A 21760-nucleotide genomic window follows, 5' to 3' on the forward strand; every position below is an offset into this window, starting at 1 on the left:
ATATAAGTAGCAGGGAAATACACGGTACGATCGATCCTATAGTTTCTTGCCAAAACAAATAAAGGTAAGCCGAGCACGTGAACGTACGTAAGTCGGGGATTCGTCAATTACAATTTTTGATATGTTCTCTCTCTCTCTCTCTCTCTCTTTTTTCTCTCTCTTTCTCTGTTTCTCTTTTCCAACGTAAATTATAAAAAGATATTAGCCAAACAGATATTTTTGTTCGATGAAAATGTGATTATATTGTTGTTGTTGTTGTAGATGATGATGATGATGATGATGATGGAAAAACTTACCTCCAAATGTGTGGGGAAAATCCAGGACACACGTCTCCACACTGTAAGCATGGCTGTCCTTCCTCGACGTCCGTGATCAGGACACCCTAACATAAGATTCTTTTGTTAATTTTCAATTATATATATATATATATATATTTTTCATTTTTTATTATTGTTAGATATATATATATATTTTTTTAACTTTCTTTATATAATCTTTTTCTTAATATATAAATGTCGAGAAAGATAGAAAAAAATTAGCGTTTGTAATATACCATAGTTTATTCTATGTAATTTTTTTGATAAGATTGATTCATTACTTTTTATATTATTTATCTTTACTTTTTGCAATTAATTTATTTTCTTTTTTTCTTACGCAATCTTTCGGTAAATATAATTATGAAAAAATTCTACAAATAATATAGAATAAATTGTAATATATTTCGTGTGGGTTATATAATATACTTTTGATAAAATTGATTAACTAATTTTCATCGTATTATTTATCTATACTTTTTGTTATATAAAAAACAAATATCTTTGTAATGTAATTCCTTTCGATGAAGAAAATTAGAAAAAGAGAAAAAAAAAACAACAAAAGAAAAAAAGGAAAATGTTAAAAAGTATAGAAACATCTATGGTTTTTATTTCGTCGGGAGACCGAAACAAATCGCAAAAGTATCGTTCCAATGATTCGTTCGAAGAAAATGGCGTTGCGAATCAATTGCAAAAGATCGGAAAGCTTTAAATCTTTGTCTTCCTACGCGTTATACCGTCTACGCGAAACAAATACTTGATGATCTTTCTTTTTATCTTTTTTTTTTTTTTTGCTTTTTTATTCCCTTCCCTTAATGCAAGATAGAAATGCAACGAAGTTCTGTGTCTAAATTCTTTGACGTATTTACAAAAGAAAAACAAAAAAAATGTAAAATAATAGTTACGATGCCGATCGATTCGATGTCGATCGTTCATTCGTTCGTTGATTCGTTCATTCGTTCGTTCGTGCGAATCGGTAAAAGCGGAACGCGTTCTACTTCAATGTATCTTAACGTTTTTCTACTTTTTATTACCTTGCTTTAATATTCTGGAAAGTAATCGAAACCATTATCGTGGAAGGATATCGATACCACGGATGAGCTAACTAAAAACATTAAGATATTTTAAATAACACTAATCGAGCGTTTCAATATTTCCTAATCGAATTATTAAAATGCAATTTTTGTTTTCCATCCAATTTGTTTTTTTTTTGTTAGTGTCATCGACAAAATAAATGTCTATCATTTTTAATATTAAATCGAATCAAAATGTAATTGCATTTGTTTTCCCCGTTCAATTTTTAATGAATCGAATTTAAAAAGTGTAAAAGATTGAAAAAAAAAAGTGTGAACATTAGTTTAAGTATCAGTTATCTTAAATAAATGAATGCCTATATCATTTGTATTGTAAAATTGCATTCGTTCAATTAACACTGAACCTATTACGCGCGATCAATCAAATAACCATGCCTTGGTCGTAATTTGTAAACAAAAAACAGAAAAAAATGCATAAGATGTGTATTATTTATTTCCAAATGAAAGAAAATATATTGTTCATTATACAATCGATTGAAATCTCATTCCACATTAAGGTATATGATTTTACTTTGTTATTGATAAGAATAGGTATACTTTTAGCGTTTAAAAATATATATATATACATAAAAAATGAAAGATCTGAGAAAAATGTCGGCATGGTGGAGAGTGAGTGTCTTGTTCCGTAGCAAATCTAACATAAAGAACTAACTAACATAAGAGAGGAATCCTGTGAGACGAGGTGAGGTGTGTGTGTGTGTGTGTTGTGTGTGTTGTGTGAGAAAGCAAGTGAGGCGAGGCAAGTCGCGTTGGATGCGTTCAAGAACCTTCCGCCCAACATATATGGTTGGGTCCGCCCACGTGGAACGACTTGTCGTCGACGATATAGCCAAATATCGCGTATAGAATATGCGAGTATATACAAACGTTCGAAAATATGCCAACCAAGAGACTCACCACTCACGCAAGTATTCATTTTATTATTCTAGGATATATACATATATAGCGATCCTAAATAATCGTCTCTGCCAAAACGTATCTTGGGTTTTGCCTAATTAACATATTATATTCTTATTTTTTTCTTTTTTTTCCTTTTTTTCCTTTTTTTCTTCTTCCTCATCTTTTTCTTTATTTCATCTGACATGAGTCACGATCGAAAAGACCCCGTCGCGTTTCGAGTCTTCGTCATCATCGTTCTCTCAACGTCATCTCGTCTTCGTCATCGTTTTTTAACCATCATTATTTTACATTTATCGATTATTAGAAATGTATTCTCCTCGATGCACGATTAAATCGTCATCTCTTTCTGAATTTTTTGTCTGGTTTTAATTATAAACAAGGAAAAAGACGATATGTGTATGTGTAGTATTAGGTTGGTCATTGAGTCCTTGAGGGTTTTTCTAAATTATAATAGCAAATCCTCCTACTTCTATCGTGAATTTATTAGTAACCCTATATAACGTTATCTATAAAACATAATTATCTAGTACATCTATGTAGCAATTAATTCTCTAACATTTGAAACAAATTTTAAATATTACATTTATAAAGTAATCACATACATTTGTTATTTTGTTAGAAATATATTTTATGGAAAAAGAAAAAATAAGAGATTAAGATTTCGATGGAATGAATTTAATATCAAGGTATTGAATTAATTGTTACAATTATAATAGATATGACAAAATTAAAATTTACTTTTATCTTTCGTATTGTGAAAAGATTAAACGTGAAATTTTGTTTGATCAAACGAACCAATTAATAGTTCACCTTTCTCTCTCTCTGAAGATGATAATGATGATTATAATAATAATAATGATAAGATAAGCATCGTAATAATCGTTACAGTGATAATTAGGTTTCATCGTTAACAAAGCATAGAACTCCTCGTCGATCTTCCATAATAGAAAGGGTTCACTTTTAAACACGAAAGCAACTATAAGAAGAGATCTTATCCTCGACGTTGTTTCTTACGTGACGTGGCTGTTCCACTTATGGCTCGTTCAATGACATTCGCAGGACGCATTGGCCAACGAACGAAAAGTCGCATGCTGAGTTCGAGACCGAACGATAGTCGGTCCTGAATAATTTTTTTCAAATAAACATCATATTGTATGATCGTTTATTTACAAAAGAAATGAAAAAAGAAGGAAAGAAAGAAAAAAAAAGAGAAATTATACTAATCTCAATGCTAATACAAAATTATGATCTTACCGGGGGATTGAAAGTATACAAAAAAAAAAGAAAAGTAATAAAAAGTTTTCATTAGCATATTTATATGTATATATATGTTCATATCATATTTTAATTATAAAAATGTTCTTACATATTTTCCATCTATATGTCAATTATAGAAATATTTTATATTAAGATTCTCACAAACAAACACACACATGTGTGTTGATTAATAAAATCTCACTGATTAAATCATTGAAATATTATCTTTATCCAATGTTAGATAAAAATACGAGAGGTTGAAAATGAAAATGTGTGTGTGTTTTTTTTTCTTTATAATTCGCGAATAAAATTAATAAATAATAGAAACACCGTAAGTAGGATATATAATTGGGTTACACTTTGAGGGTCCACTTTCGTTCGATCCCGAGAGCCCAACCGTATATTATTATTATTATTTTGACAATAATTATTCCATGAATGTGATTATCCAATAAAATAAATGGGGCCCCATAATTCTTTTATTATAACGTAGCAAATATTTATTTATCTTCTCCAACGATTAATAAATATAGCTTCTCGTTTCTGTACCATAACTGTCCGATCGAACGCAATAGACTCAGAAAAGTGCCATACCCCTTCACGATAATTCCAAAGTCTTCTCGAGGGAGTAGATCCATGGGATATTCCTGGATCTCTACGAGATCCGTGCCATAAATCCTGTCGTTCGACGTTGTCCTCGTCTTCATCGTCATCCTCGTCATTCTTCACAATTGCCAAAACCTTTTTCTTATCTTCCTTCTTCTTTTTCCTTTCCTCTTTCACCTGTTTCTGTTCCTTTTTCTTTTCCTCCCATTCCTCCTCATTCTGTTCCTGTTTCTTCACTTTTCTTTCATTCTTCTCATCCTCCTCCTCCTCTTCCTCCTCATAATCCTCACCACTATCGTCATCGGTATCATAACGATGCGAGGATAAATCTGACCTTTTCCTTCGTTCCGAACAAAAATCTTGCATACGTCGACGTCTTCTAGTATTATCCGAAATATTCGGACGAATCCTAACAATAGTCGTACCATTTCGTTCACGTGTACCCATTCTACAACCCTTAGAATTGGAATCACGATTGTCAATAAAAATTCGTCGACCATTCGTCGTCGTACGAATCGACGAATCATTTTCCTCGATTTCATCGCTCTCGTTATCCTCGTCGTCATCTTCGTAAGTATTGTCGAAACTTCTTATTATACTTTTGTCTCCCCTTCCTGTAATTCCTCCCTCCGTTTTTTTACTTCTACCATTCTCTTTAAGATATCTAACAGCGAACAGTCTGTTATCCTCCCGCCAGGAATCCTTTGGATTTTTCGTTTCCTCCAAATTGTCTTTTTTTAAATCCTCTTCTTCCTCCTCCTCCTCCTGTTTCTTCCCTCTTACTCCTCCATCTCTACCAGGTATCAAAGCTCGAGAATGTCTTTGAAATTTGGTCTCCCGAGTATCCTCTTCGTTAACTTTTTTGATCGTCGAACCATTCGTACCGCGAATTCTCGAATCAATCATATTTTTTCGATCCTTCCAAGGACTACTCGTGCCGCTGGATATACCTTTATCGCGACTCGTTACAAAATTTCTATTCGATTCGGCGAAACGATCGTCCAACGAATTATTTTTCATTCTTGATTCCTCGTTATTTAAATTCTTTCCAACGTTGCAATAAATACCATAAGAATGTTCCATTTCGGATTCGATTTGACGATCCTTGAAAGAAATCCTACGTCCTAATAAATTGTCTTTAGGTTCTTTCGATAATTTAAATGAAGGACTCGTGTTAGATTCAACAGTATTATCGTCCTTGAATGAAATATTCGTTATAATTCCACGATTTTGATTATCGGTAATACGTTTTTTATCAGCAACAATTAGTTCGTCGCCGAATGATATTTTAGTGTTAGAAAATTGTGCACGTTCTTTGGTAAAACGTTTATCCTTTTCTTCATCCTTGAATGATATCCTTCCATATTCAGTATGTTGTTTAAATTTCAATGAATTTCTTTTACCTAAATCCTCACTATCTCCCAGATCATTTTTTCCCCTATCATTGATATCATTTTTTCTACTTTTAATCGTACACTTGATTCCACCATCTGAATCATTCTTTAAGGGATTCCTCGTACCTCGTATATCGTTATCCTGATCCTTGAAAGATGTTCTTCTTGTTAGACCAGTAGTATCCTTTTTGGAATACATCCTTTGCGATATATCTGCCGTATCACCACTGAAAGAAATCTTTCTTATCGGTGTTTCCCTTTCCTTCGATGATTCCCGATGATATTTTTTCGATAAATAATCCGAATTATTTTTAACATCGGCAAATCCTCTCTCGTATCTTTGTATTTTAACGTCAAATTCATCCGGTAATTTATTATAATTACGAGAAATATTAACATTATTATTTCCATTATTCGTTTCGTCCTTTGTACGAGGAATTCGATCCTCCTTCTCCTCCTCCTCAACGTCCTTGGATTTCGATCGTCTACGAGTAATTTCGACCACGTAAGAGTCTTGATTCTTCCTAGAAAAAAAATGATCCTTTTCACGACGATCGTCTAGACGGTCCCCTTTATCATAGGGCCCAATAACCCGTCTACTACTACCACCTTCCGAATGTTTAACCTTCTCGTCCAAATTAAACCCAACAGACATATCCTCGCGAGGAGCACGAGATTCAGTTTCTCGTAACACGTATCTTGGAATTCTTTCGTCTAATTCTCGAAAACCATTGGCTTCGTTACTCCTTGCACGACCAATTTGATATCTCGAAACTTTATCGATACTCCTAGATCTTCTTCGATAATCTTTCGTATCATCCTCTTCTCTATTAGATTTACAATAATCCTCGTAATCCTGTTGTTGATCGTTAATTAAAGACGTTCTTCTTCTATTTTCCTGACGATTTCCATTTCCACCACCAGCACCAGCACCATCACCACCACCATCAGCACTACCACAAGTAAGTATTTCTTCTTGATCGTCAATCTGACAACGATGATGACGACGACGTTGACGACGATCCTCATTCGTCATTGATATAATCCCACCATTATTATTTCCTCCTATTCCTCCCCCTCCTCCCCCTCCTCCTCCTCCATCTCTTTCCGGACTTCCACGATCTTTCCTCGATCTCAATTTATCCTCTTCGCGTGTTTTCAATCGTTCGATCATAGCACCGATCCTACGATCTGTATCCGTTACATGTAGACCGATGCTAGGAAAACTCGTTTTCTTTCTGACATCGCCATTTCTACGGATCGCTGTCGACTCCGCGAACGAATCATTTTTCTTATCTATATCTTCCAAAGAATCTTCATTTTTCTTCGATCCGTAAGTACCACGATCGATGATGATCTTTGTTTTTGGATTATCTTTTTTCAAGTTTATGACGTATTCATCGTACAGTAACGGTACTTGTTGTTGTTGTTTTCGTTTATTATCGTTCTTCTGATTAGTTTTTTCATCATCTATCATTACCATCACTCCTTCCACTTCCTCCTCTTCCTCTTCCTCGTCATCATCATCATCATCGTCGTCTTCATCTTCCTCCTTCTTCTTCTTCTTTTTCTTCTTCTTCTTTTTCTTTTTATTTTTCTCTTCTACCAACAAATCTTTACGTCCAGCAATATCCTTCAAATCCCACGATGCAAACCGATCCTTGCTTCTCTTATAAAGAATATCCGGATCATCTTCGATATCTTCTTCTACGTACCTTCTGCCATTTTTATCCGTACATTCCCTACTTAGAAAATCATCAAACCGATAACTATTATTTTCCCTTATAGCTTTCCCATTAATAGTTTTAACAGTTCTTTCTTCCGGCTCGTAATAAAACGTATCGCTAACGTACGAAGAATTTGATTTTGTTTTATCCTTCGACATGGAAGAACTACGTAAACGCGAAGTCATTTCTATATTACAAATGTAATAAATATAAATGTTTAACCAACTTTTTATCACGATCTGTCTTCTCTCTTTCCCTTATCCTCTTCCACCTCCTCCTACTTCTTCTTTTCTATTCATACACCAACGATATACACCTTGTTTCCGTTTAATGCTGATCACGAATATGAATAATAATAAAAGATAACAAAGATTAAATGTACATACATATAAATATATAAATCGTGTTATCAAAATCCTTCTTATCAAACGGATTTATTTTATTCTCACGTTCTCTCCTCTTGATATTATTTACGAATGGTGGTCCCTTAACTTTTTTTCTTTCACTAAACAATGTCAATATTCCGGACGAACCGAAAATGAAAAAGAATCGAGAAGAAGGAACGAACGAAAGAACGAACGAACGAATGAACGAATGAACGAACGAGAAGAAGAAGAAGAAGAAGAAGAAGAAGTTGCGTTAAGGAGCCAAGCAGACGACCCTGAAAGTCGTCTGTGGACTTTCACGAACGCGAGCACTTTGCCGGTCGAAGTCACCGCGAGAGAGTGTGCACCAGAGGAGAGCGTGTATCTCTCTCTCTCTCTCTCTCTCTCTCTTTCTTTTTCCATCTTTCTCTCTTTTTCTCTCCAGTATAGGAGAGGGAGTACTCCCCCTCCTCTCTTTTTCTCTCTTCGTTTGCCAACACGGCAACCTCCGTACACCACCACCACTACCACCACCACCACCACCATCACCATCACCATCACCACCATCACCACCACTTCGTAGGCGGCCTCCGTTCTGTGGTCCTCTCCTCGAGAAAAGAGAGACGACGACGACGACGAGGACGAGGACGGGGCCCCAGCTCGATTCTCCCGTTAATTCGCCGATGAATCCTCTCTTCTACCTTTTGCCATATACGAGAGAAAGAGAAAAAGAAAATGAAAAAAAGGGGAAAGAGAAAAAGAGAAAATAAAATGAAATGAAATGAAAGAAAGAAAGAGAGTGTCTCGACCTTGTCGACAGTTCAGAATACTCCTCTCCTTCGTCTTCCTGAAAACGCTTACCCACTACTTCTTATTATTCTTATTTTCTTTCAACAATTTAAGAAGACACGATTACGAGAGAGAGAAACCATGAGATAGATAAAGATAGTAAGAAAAAAGAGAGAAAGGTTGCATCTAAAAAGAAAGAAGAAGAGAGCATCGTCGAGAGTAGCCCGATGCGGAGCAGTTATTAAATTTCACTCTGCGGCGAGAACAACTCGTTCTTTTTTTTTTATCTTATTATTTTTTAATATTATATATATATGTTACCGTCAAAACAGGAAATCAGTCATTGCTAGTAATTCCTCGGCATTACTATGAATGGAAAGAGCCTTCACATGAAGTCGGAAATTAAAAAATTTTTCCAGTTTTTCCTAGGCATCGAACATAATACTTTGATATTCTATAGAATATCAAATTACTATTTCAACAACGTTGAAAAGAATACATCCTCGAGCACAGGCACACACACAGCCATACGCAACCCCTCCTACCCCCAAAACAACCCATACAAACCCATTAAAAAATAATTGCGGAAACTTTCGAAAGAAATGGCAAAGTAGGAAAAATTTGCAGCATCGCATTATTTGCCATTTTATGAACATTTGCAGATTGATTTATAACGCGATAAGATACTCTACGCGTAGACAAAAGAGTGCACTTTAATTTAATATAAAAATCATTAAGATCCGGCTTGCTCTGAGTATAACAAATATTTAACGAAAGTTTTCAAAGAAATTGAAAAAAGATGCACAATTTACAGCATTGCATTCTCGGACATTTTCTGAACTTTACATTCTAAATTTATAACTCGATATTGTATTCTACGCGTAGACAAAAAAGTGTACTTTAATTTAATATAAGTTTTATTAAAATCTATTCACTCTTTTAGTGTAAAAAATATTTACCAAAACTTTTCAAAGAAATTGAAAAAAGATGCACAATTTACAGCATTGCATTCACGGACATTTTCTGAACTTAATATGCTAAGTCAAGGTGTTTGCTTGCTTACTCCCTCCATTCGTTCATTCGTAAGTTTCCTTATCTATATTTGTTTTTTAATCCCTTCCCTTCCTTCTCACCCCTGTTCCTCCCTTTTCTTTTTTCTTCCCCATTTCATTTCATTAAATTTCATTAAATTTCATTTTCTCGTTTATTCGACGTAAATTCACGACGTAGTTTTTCCACGAAATTCTCATTCTCGTTCGGTTAACACCATGTGTGTGCTGTTGCCCGGATTCGCCATATACCAAAAATGGAAAATCCAAGTCCACCTCAGGGAATACCCTTTGCCTCCCTTAGAAACTTCGTTCCTACCGTCGTGTCTCGGTTCGTCTCCCATCGTCTCACCTCGTCTCTTCATTTCCTCCCTCCCCACCCCTCCCACCTCTTCCACCTTCTTCACATCATTCTATTTCTTTTTATCTTTCTTTCTTTCTTTCTCATCAGATCGCATCGTATCGCATCCCATCGCTGAGAGGCAAGGTCAATTCCCCTCATCCCAGCCCTCCCTCACCCTCCCACCCTTCCACCCACGTCTCAATCCTTACCCTACCTTCTATCTTGTTCTATATATATTTTTTTTTGATTTATTTATTTATTTTCGCGTTATTCCTAACAACATCAATACCATTAAAAAAATAATGATTCATTAAAATATGTCGAAATAATTATGCACAAGTTTGCGTAGTGCGATTTCGTTAATTGGCGATTATTTCTATTATTTTATGCACAAACGTTGACGTGATTTCGTTAGATTATGGTAGTCTCGTTTTAGGAACATCTTATGTGTTAAACAATGATATTGAAATATATTTAAGTATGTTTGAAATTATATATGAACAATTTGAATTTGATCGATAAGTATCTTACAGAAGCATGATTTTGTTTTGAGAACACTTATCTCAAATAGAATAGCAGGTGACTATCCAACGGAAGGCACACCTTGCTTCCTGTTTCAATTCCCTCTTGTGTTCTACTGAACACTATTAAAAAATTCTACTTCTACGATTCCTTTTTATATCTACGATCCATCTAAATAAACTCTCATCAACTGATTAATTATTATCTGAAAGTTAAGAACTAGATCACTTTCTAGATAATTAAAATAAAATATATATATATATAAATGGAAAAGAAATTGTGAATTCTTTTTTATTTTTTTTTTATTTTTTAAATATGGTCAAGGAAAATCATAAGACACGAATAAAAACGAACACGAACGAACACGAACGTTTAGAAAGCGAAAAGTTGGAAAAATCATCGGCTTTCGTACGTTCCAAAGAAGAAACGTGCAAAAATTCGATCGACCATATCGAATGGGTTGTTCGCTCGAACGTGACGAAAGAAAAAGAAAGAATACGTGGATATGGATTCCAGTCTGCTTGGCCAGCTGCTTGCTTGCTTGCTTACTTGCTTGCTTACTTACTTGCTGGCTTGCTTGTCGACGAGATACTTAATTTATTTCTAACGATCTTTCTAATACCAAATAAAAATGGTTAGTCTACAGGAAGAAGATAGGAATATCTAAAACACATCTAAAAAAAAAAAAAAAAAAAAAAAAAATACAAAATAATACGAAACCATGCACTAGTATACGATTTCAAATTAATATGAAATTTATATGTTAAACTAAAAATAATACGTTAAGTATCGTATCAACAAGTTTCTTATTTTATCTTATCATTGATAAAACATAAAAATGATACAATAATTAATATATTATTTAACTGAATTATATACGCAATCCATATATTCTCTCTGCTCTATTAAATAATTAATTAATTATAAAATCTAATAAATATCGCGTGCACGTTAAATAATAAATAATAAGTAAGAGATCAAAAAAATAGGAAAGAACTTTCGGGTAAAACCCGAAACGGGATTTCGAAGAATTATATGCTATGGGTCAGGATATTTTTTTGGGTAAAAATTTCGAGATACGGCACTGAGTGTGGGTCGCGACAAGGTCCTGTAACTACGCCCCCGCTTTTTATATGGCGTTTATAAGCGTCTAGAAGAGACTGCGACCACGCGACCACGCGGACCACGAGGCGGTGAACGGGGCCTCACGTACGCACCGACCTTTTCTCCCGAAATGGCGAGGATAACCAATCGAAGGTACTACGTAGGTACATAACAAATGTATCTAAGTATAGTATATACAATTAAGTAAATAAATATATATATATACATTCTCAATAATGTCGTAATCATTTTTAATAATACTATACTATTACGGGTCATATGAAAATCCATTCTTTTGCAAATGTTCATATCATTGAAAAATAAAACAATTTAACATAAGATAAGGAAAATAAATTTTTAACAGCTAGATACTTCAATATTGTTTATGGTATAATAAAAAGAATAATCGTGTTATATAATATGCTTTAGAAAAAGGCATGAAATCTATGTCGAAATTGATGCAGATATATTAATAATTTATTTTGTCATATTCTCCTCTCGTCGTTCAAATATTGGAACACTTAATACCATGCTATATTTTTCTCAATATTTTCAATATTTAGACCATTCTAAGAAACAATAAAATATGCATATTGATTAACGGTAAAATGTTGAAATCATTTAATCCTTTATGAGATGTTATAGGGTTCTCCTTTCTCCCCAATCTTAAATTGTTTTACATTTTCAATAATATAAAAATTTCAGAAGAAAAAAAAAATAAGTGAACCTGTCATCCTATAGTTTTGCTTCATTTTCTTTTATCCAAATTTAATAATTCAAAAATGGAATAAATAAAGAAAAACCAATTAAGCAATTAGAGTTAAGTTCCCCTTTTAACAGTTTAGTGTAATGCATGAAAATGAATATGTATGTAATAGTTCAAAGAAAAACGATGAAAGAAAAAACAAAAAAAAGGTAAATGAACGGTAGTTACTTAGAATTGAAGATCGTAAGGAAATGAAAGAAAGTAACGCTCTAATTGAATTTAACGGTTTCGCTGTTAAACATTTAGCGGTCCATGTCACAACTGTTCTGCTTCTCGTAATATGGTCATGTGAGTCATTTAAAGCCTTCTCGTTCCATCGGAGAACGGCGAGGCCGGAGAGAATATGCTTTCTTTCGCTACTGCTGAAACTGTTATCGGGTATCCGTGTTGCTGAACGTATGTAAGTATACTTACATACGTGTCAGCAGACTGCTGACCTCGTCGATTCGCGATGGTCCCATGTAGACATCTACCTTTGTGGTATTTTTCAATGATAGCCATGTGGCTGGTAATTGAAAAATTAATTTCTTTTTTTTTTCTTTTTATTTTTCTTAACTCGTCGTCTTGTAAATATGAGAGCTAAAATCGACATATAAATTTAATCGTAAGAAACATCTTATATATGTATATATATATTTTTTTTTTCTATAATTTATTAATTATATTTAATATTATAGTGTTAACCAATTATAGAGAAATCAAATTTTGCCGCTAACTTAAAGCGACATCGCGCGGTAATTGCAAGCATTATTAAAAAAATCAGTTATATCAAAGGTCGGTATTACAGAAATCTATGATTAATACACAGAACTCACCGATTCAAATTAATTACATTAATTATATTTTAATATGCTTTTTCTTTTTTCTTATTTGTTTTTATTTATTCGTTATACTGTAACATTTAATATTCTATCTCGAAGATTGATTAGGTTTACTCGTAGCATTTAAATATGTCCACGCATTGCTAAAGCAAAAAAATAAAAAAAAGGAACAACATATTAAAAATTTCGAACCTAATAAACAATACAGATCTGATCGGATCTTTAGCCGGATTTGAGTACTTTATCAAAGAGAAAAATAAAAGACGAATAAATGAGACTCGATTAAAAACGATACGATAAATAATCGAAATTCGATATGAATAAATCGATATTTCTGACGCCTTCGCAAATGTGTCACAGTTTGAATAGAAAGAAGAAAAAGAAGGAAAAACAATAAAAAAAAAAAAAATGAAAAAGAATAAAAACTATGTCTCGTGACTTTAGGGAGACCGCCGACATCAAGGTCCCCCATTTATGAAAGCAACACTGGAATCTAGTGGGCAGCGATTATTTTGAAAGCAGGCAATGACATTGAGCCGTCGCCTCAATGATGTCAGACGTACGGAAGTGACATCATTTTGCTCCTTATCACAAGCTCCGCCTGAATCGTACGCAGTAAGAATAACACTCGGTATATATTGCTATCAGCGAAGATATCTAATCAAAACAATCGCTCATCGAATTAATAACCAAAATATGTCTATTACTTCGAACTACCGACTAATTTGTTTATCCTTCTATTCACATTATCTCATTGTTATTATATTTTTGTCATTATGAATAACAGACTCGAAAATATTCTCTGAATAATAATTATAATAATTCAATCGTGAGTAAGAGAGAGATATATATATATTTTTTCTCCATTTTCCTCTCAAGAAAAAGAAAATAAAAGAAAAATAATTATAGATCAATATATTTTCAAAATAAATTTAAAAAAACAAAACATCGTTCTATATGCAAAAGCAACGATTGAAAAAAAATTGCATTTTCTTTTTCACCTCTCTTCACATATTTACATACATATATATATTTATAAAAGTTGTCTCTATATACATATTATACATACGCACCATACACGTATGTCTCTCTTACTACACACAGATCCAGGAGAACCTAACAACGTCCAACACTACTGACATTCCCGAACGATTGTGTCACGCGTGCTTACAGTCGCACGATGCTTTTCGGTGCACCCTATGAGGCATGCGCACGCGTGCATTCCCATATTCCCCCCTTTTTGTCACCTGCACCTTCAAAGAGAAACGTTCGAGTTTTCATTATGACAAAAGAAATACATATTAAATACTGGTAGTTGAAAGAGACTTTTCTTGTGATTCATCTCTTCAAACAAATTGACCTAATTTACCGAACAAATTGATGCGACCTTGACGCATACAGGAACCATAACTGATTCACAACATCCTAATTAGACTGGAAACAAAGTTTACGTGTGCAATTTAAATCCCTCTCTCTCTCTATTTTTTTTTATATGATTTAATAAATATAAATTAACTACCCACTGCGTGTGATTTTTGATTATTCGAATAAAGAAATGATGTGTTTAAATGAAAAAGAGTAAGGGAACAGTCAAGGATATTTATTGATAATTATCTGATCCCTACTGTTTCAAGTGGCTTCGAGGTTATCACTGCTTATCATTGATTACGAAGAAAGTGAAATGCAGTTTATCGCGTATTACTTTTGCAACGTTACGCCCTATTCCAATTACCAATAAACGTCTACAAGCCTTTAGGAAACTTTATTGATATATTAAGACGAATAAAATGTCGGCCAATTCGAATACAACCTGTTGGGTGTGTCCGATAAATATATATATATAGTAAAAATAAAGGAACAAACCACTCTTACATTCTATTTCTATTTACAAAGTTTTGAACTAATACTTATGTAAGAAGGACTTATAGAAATCCGATTTGTCCTCGTAATGCTAAATAAAGAAACTACACAGGTATATAAAAAGGAACACAGGCTTATTTGAGATCATCGATCCACCTCGTTTGCGAATACAAACACACAGAAACATTCACACACACATATACGTGTATACTATCCGAGGGTTGGTTGCATCTTTCTCCTATTACGAAGCATAGCTTAAGCTAATGCAAAGAGTGCGTTCAATTACGATCCTTTTTCAGGATTACTCAAGGTTTTTTTTTAGTGTATTCAGAAAGGGGAAAAAAAGAAAAAGATGCCCTACAAGAAGAACAACAACAACAACAACCCCTCTGTCACGCAAGAAATCCGAAGGGAAATCCACGAACGGCTTACTGTCACGCGATACCAAAACGAAACTGACCATACTGCTGACTTCCGTTATGCCAATATCAAATCTCAAAGTGAATCTACTTAGGGTTGATGGAATGAGGGAGTGCCACTATAATTTCACGTGAAAACCTGTTACGAAATAAAATCAAGAAACCTATGGGAAGAAGCTTTACGACACAGTCGTTAACATTGTCCTTCCATAAGAAATAAATTTAAAGTTCAAAGAAATATAACCGATGTAGCTGTGATAGTTTTCCTATCGTTAGAATAATTACTTCGATTGATCTTAGTAATCGATGTTAATTGAAATATTTGCAATGTCAAACACGTAGAATTACATGATCAAATTTATTAACTCTAACAATTTATCTCGCACCTTAATTGATTAAAAATATTTCCCGAAGTTTTCGTAACTTTAATTTCAATAGAAATATGACGAAATAAACACGCGCGTATTATCATTGTACAATTAAATGTACGCGTATTACTTTGGTACTTTTGCTTTTTTTTTTTGTTTTTTTTTTTATCGTAAGCTTCTAACGACATTAATTTTCTAGTTCTCACGTTCGGTAATCTCTCTTTTTTTTCTCTCTCGTTCTAGGCTTTATCGTACGAGAACTTGTTTGGCCATAAATGAAATTGCTATGTAGCATTGGCACAATTCTATTTCTTGATCTTTCGAAATTACTTCGACTAATGTAGACTAAACCAAAGTAAAGTAAAGTATACTAAAGTAAAGTAAATTAAACAAAGTTACAATAAACTTAATCGGTAAAGAACTTGAATGTGTTTTCAAGTTAATTAATTTTTACACCGTGCGTATAAAAAAATATATTATATTCCTTAAAGTGTTACTTATACTTCGTTATCGTAATTTCGTAATAAAAACAAAATATTATACAGCATTAATTTTTCACAAACATTTAATATTTGGCGTTAAATAAAAAAAAAAAAATTATGTATACGTATATTATAATGTATGTTTATCACATTAAGGTGAAACTTTGATCGAAATTCGAAAACGAATTATTATCATGGCAAAGAGAAGAACGATCCATCATCAGACCATACACAGAGCTTGACACTTCACAAGCTAGAACCCTCGACCATGTCGTTGGTCATATCGACGTTGTGGAAAGCTAACTAACTTGCTGCTAACCTACAACGTTATTTTACGACGATAGACAGGAAGAGAACATTGCGAAAGAGTACGAACAACGATGGTTAGATACTAAATTAATAATTCTACTATTGGCTTAATAATATGCGAGCAACGTACTCGTATGGAACCAAATGATCTATCCTCTCTCCTATCTCGGACATATATGTAAATAAATAGACACACACGTTTAGAGACACGGTATACTCGGTTAAAATATTATTTCAATTTAGAGATAACTACATCTGTGTTATTTCTATCATTCTCAAATAAGATTACATAGGTATGTAGATATTCCTATATCTACTTCATTACTCAATATCATTAGATTACACATATTAAAACTTGACCTATATGATGATTTAAATGAACAAACCTAAAATGAATTAAAACTACAGCAATAATAATTTAATAACTCTATATTATCATTATCATACTTTAATAAATAAATTACTAATAGCGTTATTTAATAATTATTATTATTGTATTATAATATTATAGAAATATGAACGGGAATATTAATATTTTATAGAAAATTATTCAAATCTCTTTTGACATTAAGTAATCTTTCTAATCGATTAGGGTAGCAACGCGTAATTCATTTCTAATTCTACCAGTGGAAAGTACGAAGCATCGAATCTTCTGGTAATAACCAAGGGATATAATATTATATTTATGTATCGTACGTTATCGGATCGGTCAACCGATCTCGACGCGTTAAGACACCTAATTACACGTTCCGTTCAACGCACACGCTTCTACGAACTCGTGGTTGTTAGAAGACAGAAAGTACCCGAAGCAGAGACCGACATACAGAATCGTTTACATCTCTTGGGCCTTCGATGCGTAAGATCTTTCTCAAGAAAGAGAGAGAAAAAAAGAGAGAGAGAGAGAGAGAGAGAGAGAGAGAGAGAATTAATTACATTGCATAACATAATTACTATATTCATCTTTTATATGAATAAAAATCTATTCATATATTTTTAATTTCTAATCAAATCCATTTCGAAGAAAATGAATAATAATTAGCTGATGGAAATAATCAAATTGGAAAATAGATTTTTTTGTTACAACACAATAGAAATTTTTGACGATCTAATAAGAACTAGATTCGCATACGAGAAAGGGTTGTAAAGTTATCAGCTTATTCTTATTTAAATATTTTGAGATAAATAATAGTTTGACCAATAAACAAAAAAGAATTCTTTTTACATTAAACTCCAAGACTTTTCAATTCATCCACGTATATTCCTTTGTTTTCTAATTAAATTTATATCCATTCCAAAAGAAAAACATGCGATACAATTATCTCAATGTATGTGATAATTATGAATAATAATTCAAATAAAAAGAGATTATATTTTTCTTTCTTTTCTATTGTGATCACGATGATCACAATTAATACTAAATTAAAAATAAAATAAAATTAAATCAAATTAAATATAAAAAAGACCGAAAAATTTGTATTATTACCTTAGCATCGAAAGCATCGATGGCCGTCCGTCGAACTCCATTCATCTTTCGACGATTTCGATAAAGGTTCGCAATGTTCCGTATCTTAGCAGAAATTTTGGTTCTTAATTTTCAGCTAAGAAAAAAAAAGTCGTGGTGCAATATCTCTTGATAGTTTTCGTTGTCAACGACGCGATGTGTTTTCCTTCTGGTAGTAAAGTCGAACTTTGTAAAGCGCGCTTCGTTTCGATCTACGCTACCGCCGCATCCTCCTCCTCCTCCTCCTCCTCCTCTTCTTCTTCTTCTTCTTCCTCCTCCTTCACCTCCACCTCCTCCACCACCTCCTCCTCCTCCTCTCCGCCTCCTTCTCCAGTTCCTCCAGCTCCTCCTCCTCCTCCACCTCCACCCTCTTGGATCGAACTCGACGAGCTCTGCTGAAAAGCTATCGACATCGAGCGACGTGTGCGTGCGCATAGACTCGCTGAAATGAGAAAAATCATTCTTCGATCTTTGATCTTACTCATATACATACATATCCACACATCGCGCGCGCGCGCATTGTACGTATGTGAAAAATTATATAAACAAAATAGATAAGGAAAAATCATTGATCATGAATTTTCGAAAAATTTTAATTACACCTCAAATAAATACTTATACTTTTAATTTTTTTTTTTTTTTCTTTCAATACAAAATTATATGCATCTTAAATTAGAAATTTAATTTCAAGAAAAAAAAAAAAAAAGAAAGACATTTATAAATAATTCAAAGATTGATTCATTATCGCGCGCGTATTAATATTGAACGTGTGATGTGAGGTATTCGAATGAAAACAAAAATATTAAATGCAAGAGATTCATAATTAATATTATTGATTTTCAATTTAAATATAGTCAAGAGTTATGCGCGTTTCGAAAGAGAAATATTATTTTTTTTTGTTTTTTTTTCTTTTTTAAATAATATTTAATAGAAAGATGATAGAGAATATCAATGTTAACGGTTGATAATTGTTTACGATAGTTGTTAAACGCATAAATTTAAAATCATTTGTCCTTATCCTCTTTATAAATCGTAACGCCCACGCGACAAAACATTTCCATTCCAGCGAACAGCAACCAAAACATACCGCACGAACTATACTTCGATTTTACTTTTTAATTCCTTGCTAATGAAAGAGAGAGAAAGATAAATAGAGAAAGAGAGGAAAGAGTGAGGTAAGGGGGAACGGAAAACCTGTATATAAAAAAGAATACATAGCGGTATATACGTACGGTACATAAGAAAAAAGAGAAACTGTTTATCGCGAATACAAGAATACGTTGACAAAACTTTCATTGTTGATTGCGGTTATCTTATATTCTCTGTATCCTCTAAAAAAAGATTTAAAAATAAATTCATTAAAACTTCCTATTACTCATACATATTTCATATCGCTTATAAGAATGCATGAAAAATTGGATGAAGAAAAAATGGATGTTTCTCGTCGTCAACAATTAAAGTTCATTCTTTTTTCTTCCAAATGTAAATTAATTAACTGTGATTTATTGTTATTTATTTTTGTTTTTGGCAAACTTTACCTTCTTCATTATTTCCAAATTAAAAACGGTCAAGTAGATAAAACATAATCTATGGCAGCTCGTAAACGTTCGTCGTTTGATCTGCCAACAGAAAAGAGGCACACAGAATAGATTAGAAAATGATAAAGAAAGGAAAGGGTAAAGGGATGGGAAAGAAAATAAAAGAAATAAGAGCATAGAAATCGAAAGGGACGTAGAGAAAGAAGACATAACAAAAGATGATTTGACTTGCAACGATTGGCTATTCGAAAATATTCACTCACCGATGTATACAATAATCGAGAGAAAGATTGTAGAAGTTAAAACAGGTTTAAGAAACGTACCGACCGGTCGAACTTTAAATCGGTCATGTGTCTAGCGGTGTAGAACGATTTTATGACTCGTGGATCTGCTCGGTCGTAATCCGTTAATGAAAATTTGTCGTGTCCAGGACCTCTAGGCTCCTGGTTAAAGATTAATTATGATCCTTGTAACGATGATTCAAAAAAAGGACGACATTTGTTAACGATGTTACGCCTCGTTTCTATTTTTCTCTCTTCTCCTCCTTTTGTTGTTACTTTTTTTGTGTGTTTGTTAAAGTATTATTATAATTAAAACAAAAACAAAAATAATAATAATAATAATAATAACGATCTAATATATATAATTTCAAATAATTCTCGCGAACTAGCGAACTTGGAAGATATATAATATTTTAGAAAAAGGGGGAGAAAAAGAAATAATATAAAAATATAGAAAAACAACGAGGAGAGATAACAAAAAAAAAAAAAGAAAAGAAAAGAAGGAAAAGCTCTACGGGCACGTGGCACCGGAGTTAGAAAAATCACGAGAGAGCAGAAACGAACGTAAGACAGCCGGCTTTCGAGCAGTCTGCTTCACGACTGCCGGCGCGGTTAAAAAACCACGCGATGACCTCATCGCGCACACCGTCTTATATGTATCCTATACTCTCCTATCCCCTGTGTCGTTCCTGCTTGCTCTACTCACTTGTCAGCTTGCCTCTCTGCTCGGGTTGCTTGCTTACCTGCTTGCCCGCTCGTTTGCCTGTTCGCCTGCTAAATACTGATCATCCTAAAAACATTCATCATATTTAATACCACCTACGTTCATCTCCAACTCTTTTATTATATTTTATATTTATATATTTTTTTCTTTTTTTTTTGTATTCCAATTCGGTCAATTAAAACTTACCTATTAAAGTTTTATTTTCTTTTTTTTTTGTTTTCAGTTTAATAGTGTTTAGTAAAATCCTTATAATATCTTCTAACTTCGGATTGGTTGTATATAATTCGATATTTGTAATAAATGCGGTATGCATTAAAATTATTTAATTATTGTTGAAATTATTGAATAATCTTCAAAGCAAAACTGAAATATATTGATTTATTAAAATTTTATAAAAAAGAAGAGTTAATTAATCTATTGAAATTACTTATATCAATAAATATAATTACCATTCTCGGGAAATTAATTTTGAAAATGTTCTTTAGGGAAATAGGTTTTTTAGTTGAATATAATATTTATTTTCTTCTTCTTTCGGATTTATTAATACCTCTTTTCCTTTATCATTGATTACGTAAAACATGCATAACTCACAAGGAATATATCTGTAACAAAATACATGAATAATAAAATAAAGTAAAATACAACATAAGAACTTGGTAATTGCCAAACATTTATTTTCAAGTTAAAAAAACAGACAAAATATTATAAAGTAATAAAATAATTTTCTTACCTGTCATTCCAAGCATAATTCCGAATATGATTTGGTTGAAAAATCTGTGATATCGATGGTCGAATAGCAGAAAATCTATAAAATACAGGAGCCTTCTTATTTCACGATTACAATGTCTGCCTTATTGCCGCGCTAAATAACAAAAGTATCATGGCAGCTACAATTTGATTGGCTAACAACTTGTCTCGCGTAATACTTAAGTCATAAATTTTTATATAAGACTATTTTTTTACAAGAATACAAATTAAATTCTTTTTCATTGAAAATACAAATATTTCTAATATTAATTAATCATTTTATTCTTTGCAAAGATTTTATGATTCTTTTAATATGATTTTTTTTTTAATATTAGAATATTAATAAAAATGCTTCACATAAAAAACGGAAATTAAAAATTATATATAATCTATTACATTTATATAAAAAATATATATAAAATATATTAAATAGTAGCAATCAATATAAAATTAATAAATCAGCTACAAATTTTTACTTTT

The 21760-nt window shown here is 32.7% G+C and overlaps 1 protein-coding gene and 1 long non-coding RNA gene across 5 annotated transcripts in view; both read right to left on the reverse strand.

Annotated features, from left to right (window-relative positions):
- The window catches only part of LOC106783780 (four and a half LIM domains protein 2), a 60380-nt gene extending 42138 nt beyond the window's left edge, over positions 1 to 18242 (reverse strand). The window contains exons 1-2 of one of the 3 annotated variants that reach the window (XM_014742628.1): positions 17973 to 18242; positions 297 to 382 (exon numbers count right to left, since the gene is read on the reverse strand). In XM_014742628.1, the coding sequence (XP_014598114.1) occupies positions 297 to 382; positions 17973 to 18017 (131 nt within the window). In that variant the 5' untranslated portion in view covers positions 18018 to 18242. Of the gene's footprint in view, positions 1 to 296; positions 383 to 4159; positions 4177 to 14124; positions 14143 to 17972 lie in introns of those variants that run through there. The other 2 variants (XM_014742629.1, XM_014742623.1) reach the window with 2 other exon arrangements.
- A 64-nt stretch (positions 18243 to 18306) lies between these two features.
- LOC106783783 lies at positions 18307 to 20472 on the reverse strand. 2 transcript variants are annotated; one of them, XR_001381349.1, is made up of 3 exons: positions 19792 to 20472; positions 19529 to 19609; positions 18307 to 18432 (listed from the first exon to the last, which is right to left on the reverse strand). It is a non-coding gene; the product is annotated as an uncharacterized LOC106783783 (long non-coding RNA). The 2 variants fall into 2 exon arrangements; XR_001381348.1 differs by having other exon boundaries at positions 19852 to 20461.
- Positions 20473 to 21760: the final 1288 nt, after the last annotated feature.

This window comes from Polistes canadensis, unplaced genomic scaffold, assembly GCF_001313835.1.
Source record: "Polistes canadensis isolate GaletaPanama2010 unplaced genomic scaffold, ASM131383v1 scaffold_25, whole genome shotgun sequence".
In the NCBI taxonomy this organism is placed as follows: Eukaryota; Metazoa; Arthropoda; class Insecta; order Hymenoptera; family Vespidae; genus Polistes; species Polistes canadensis.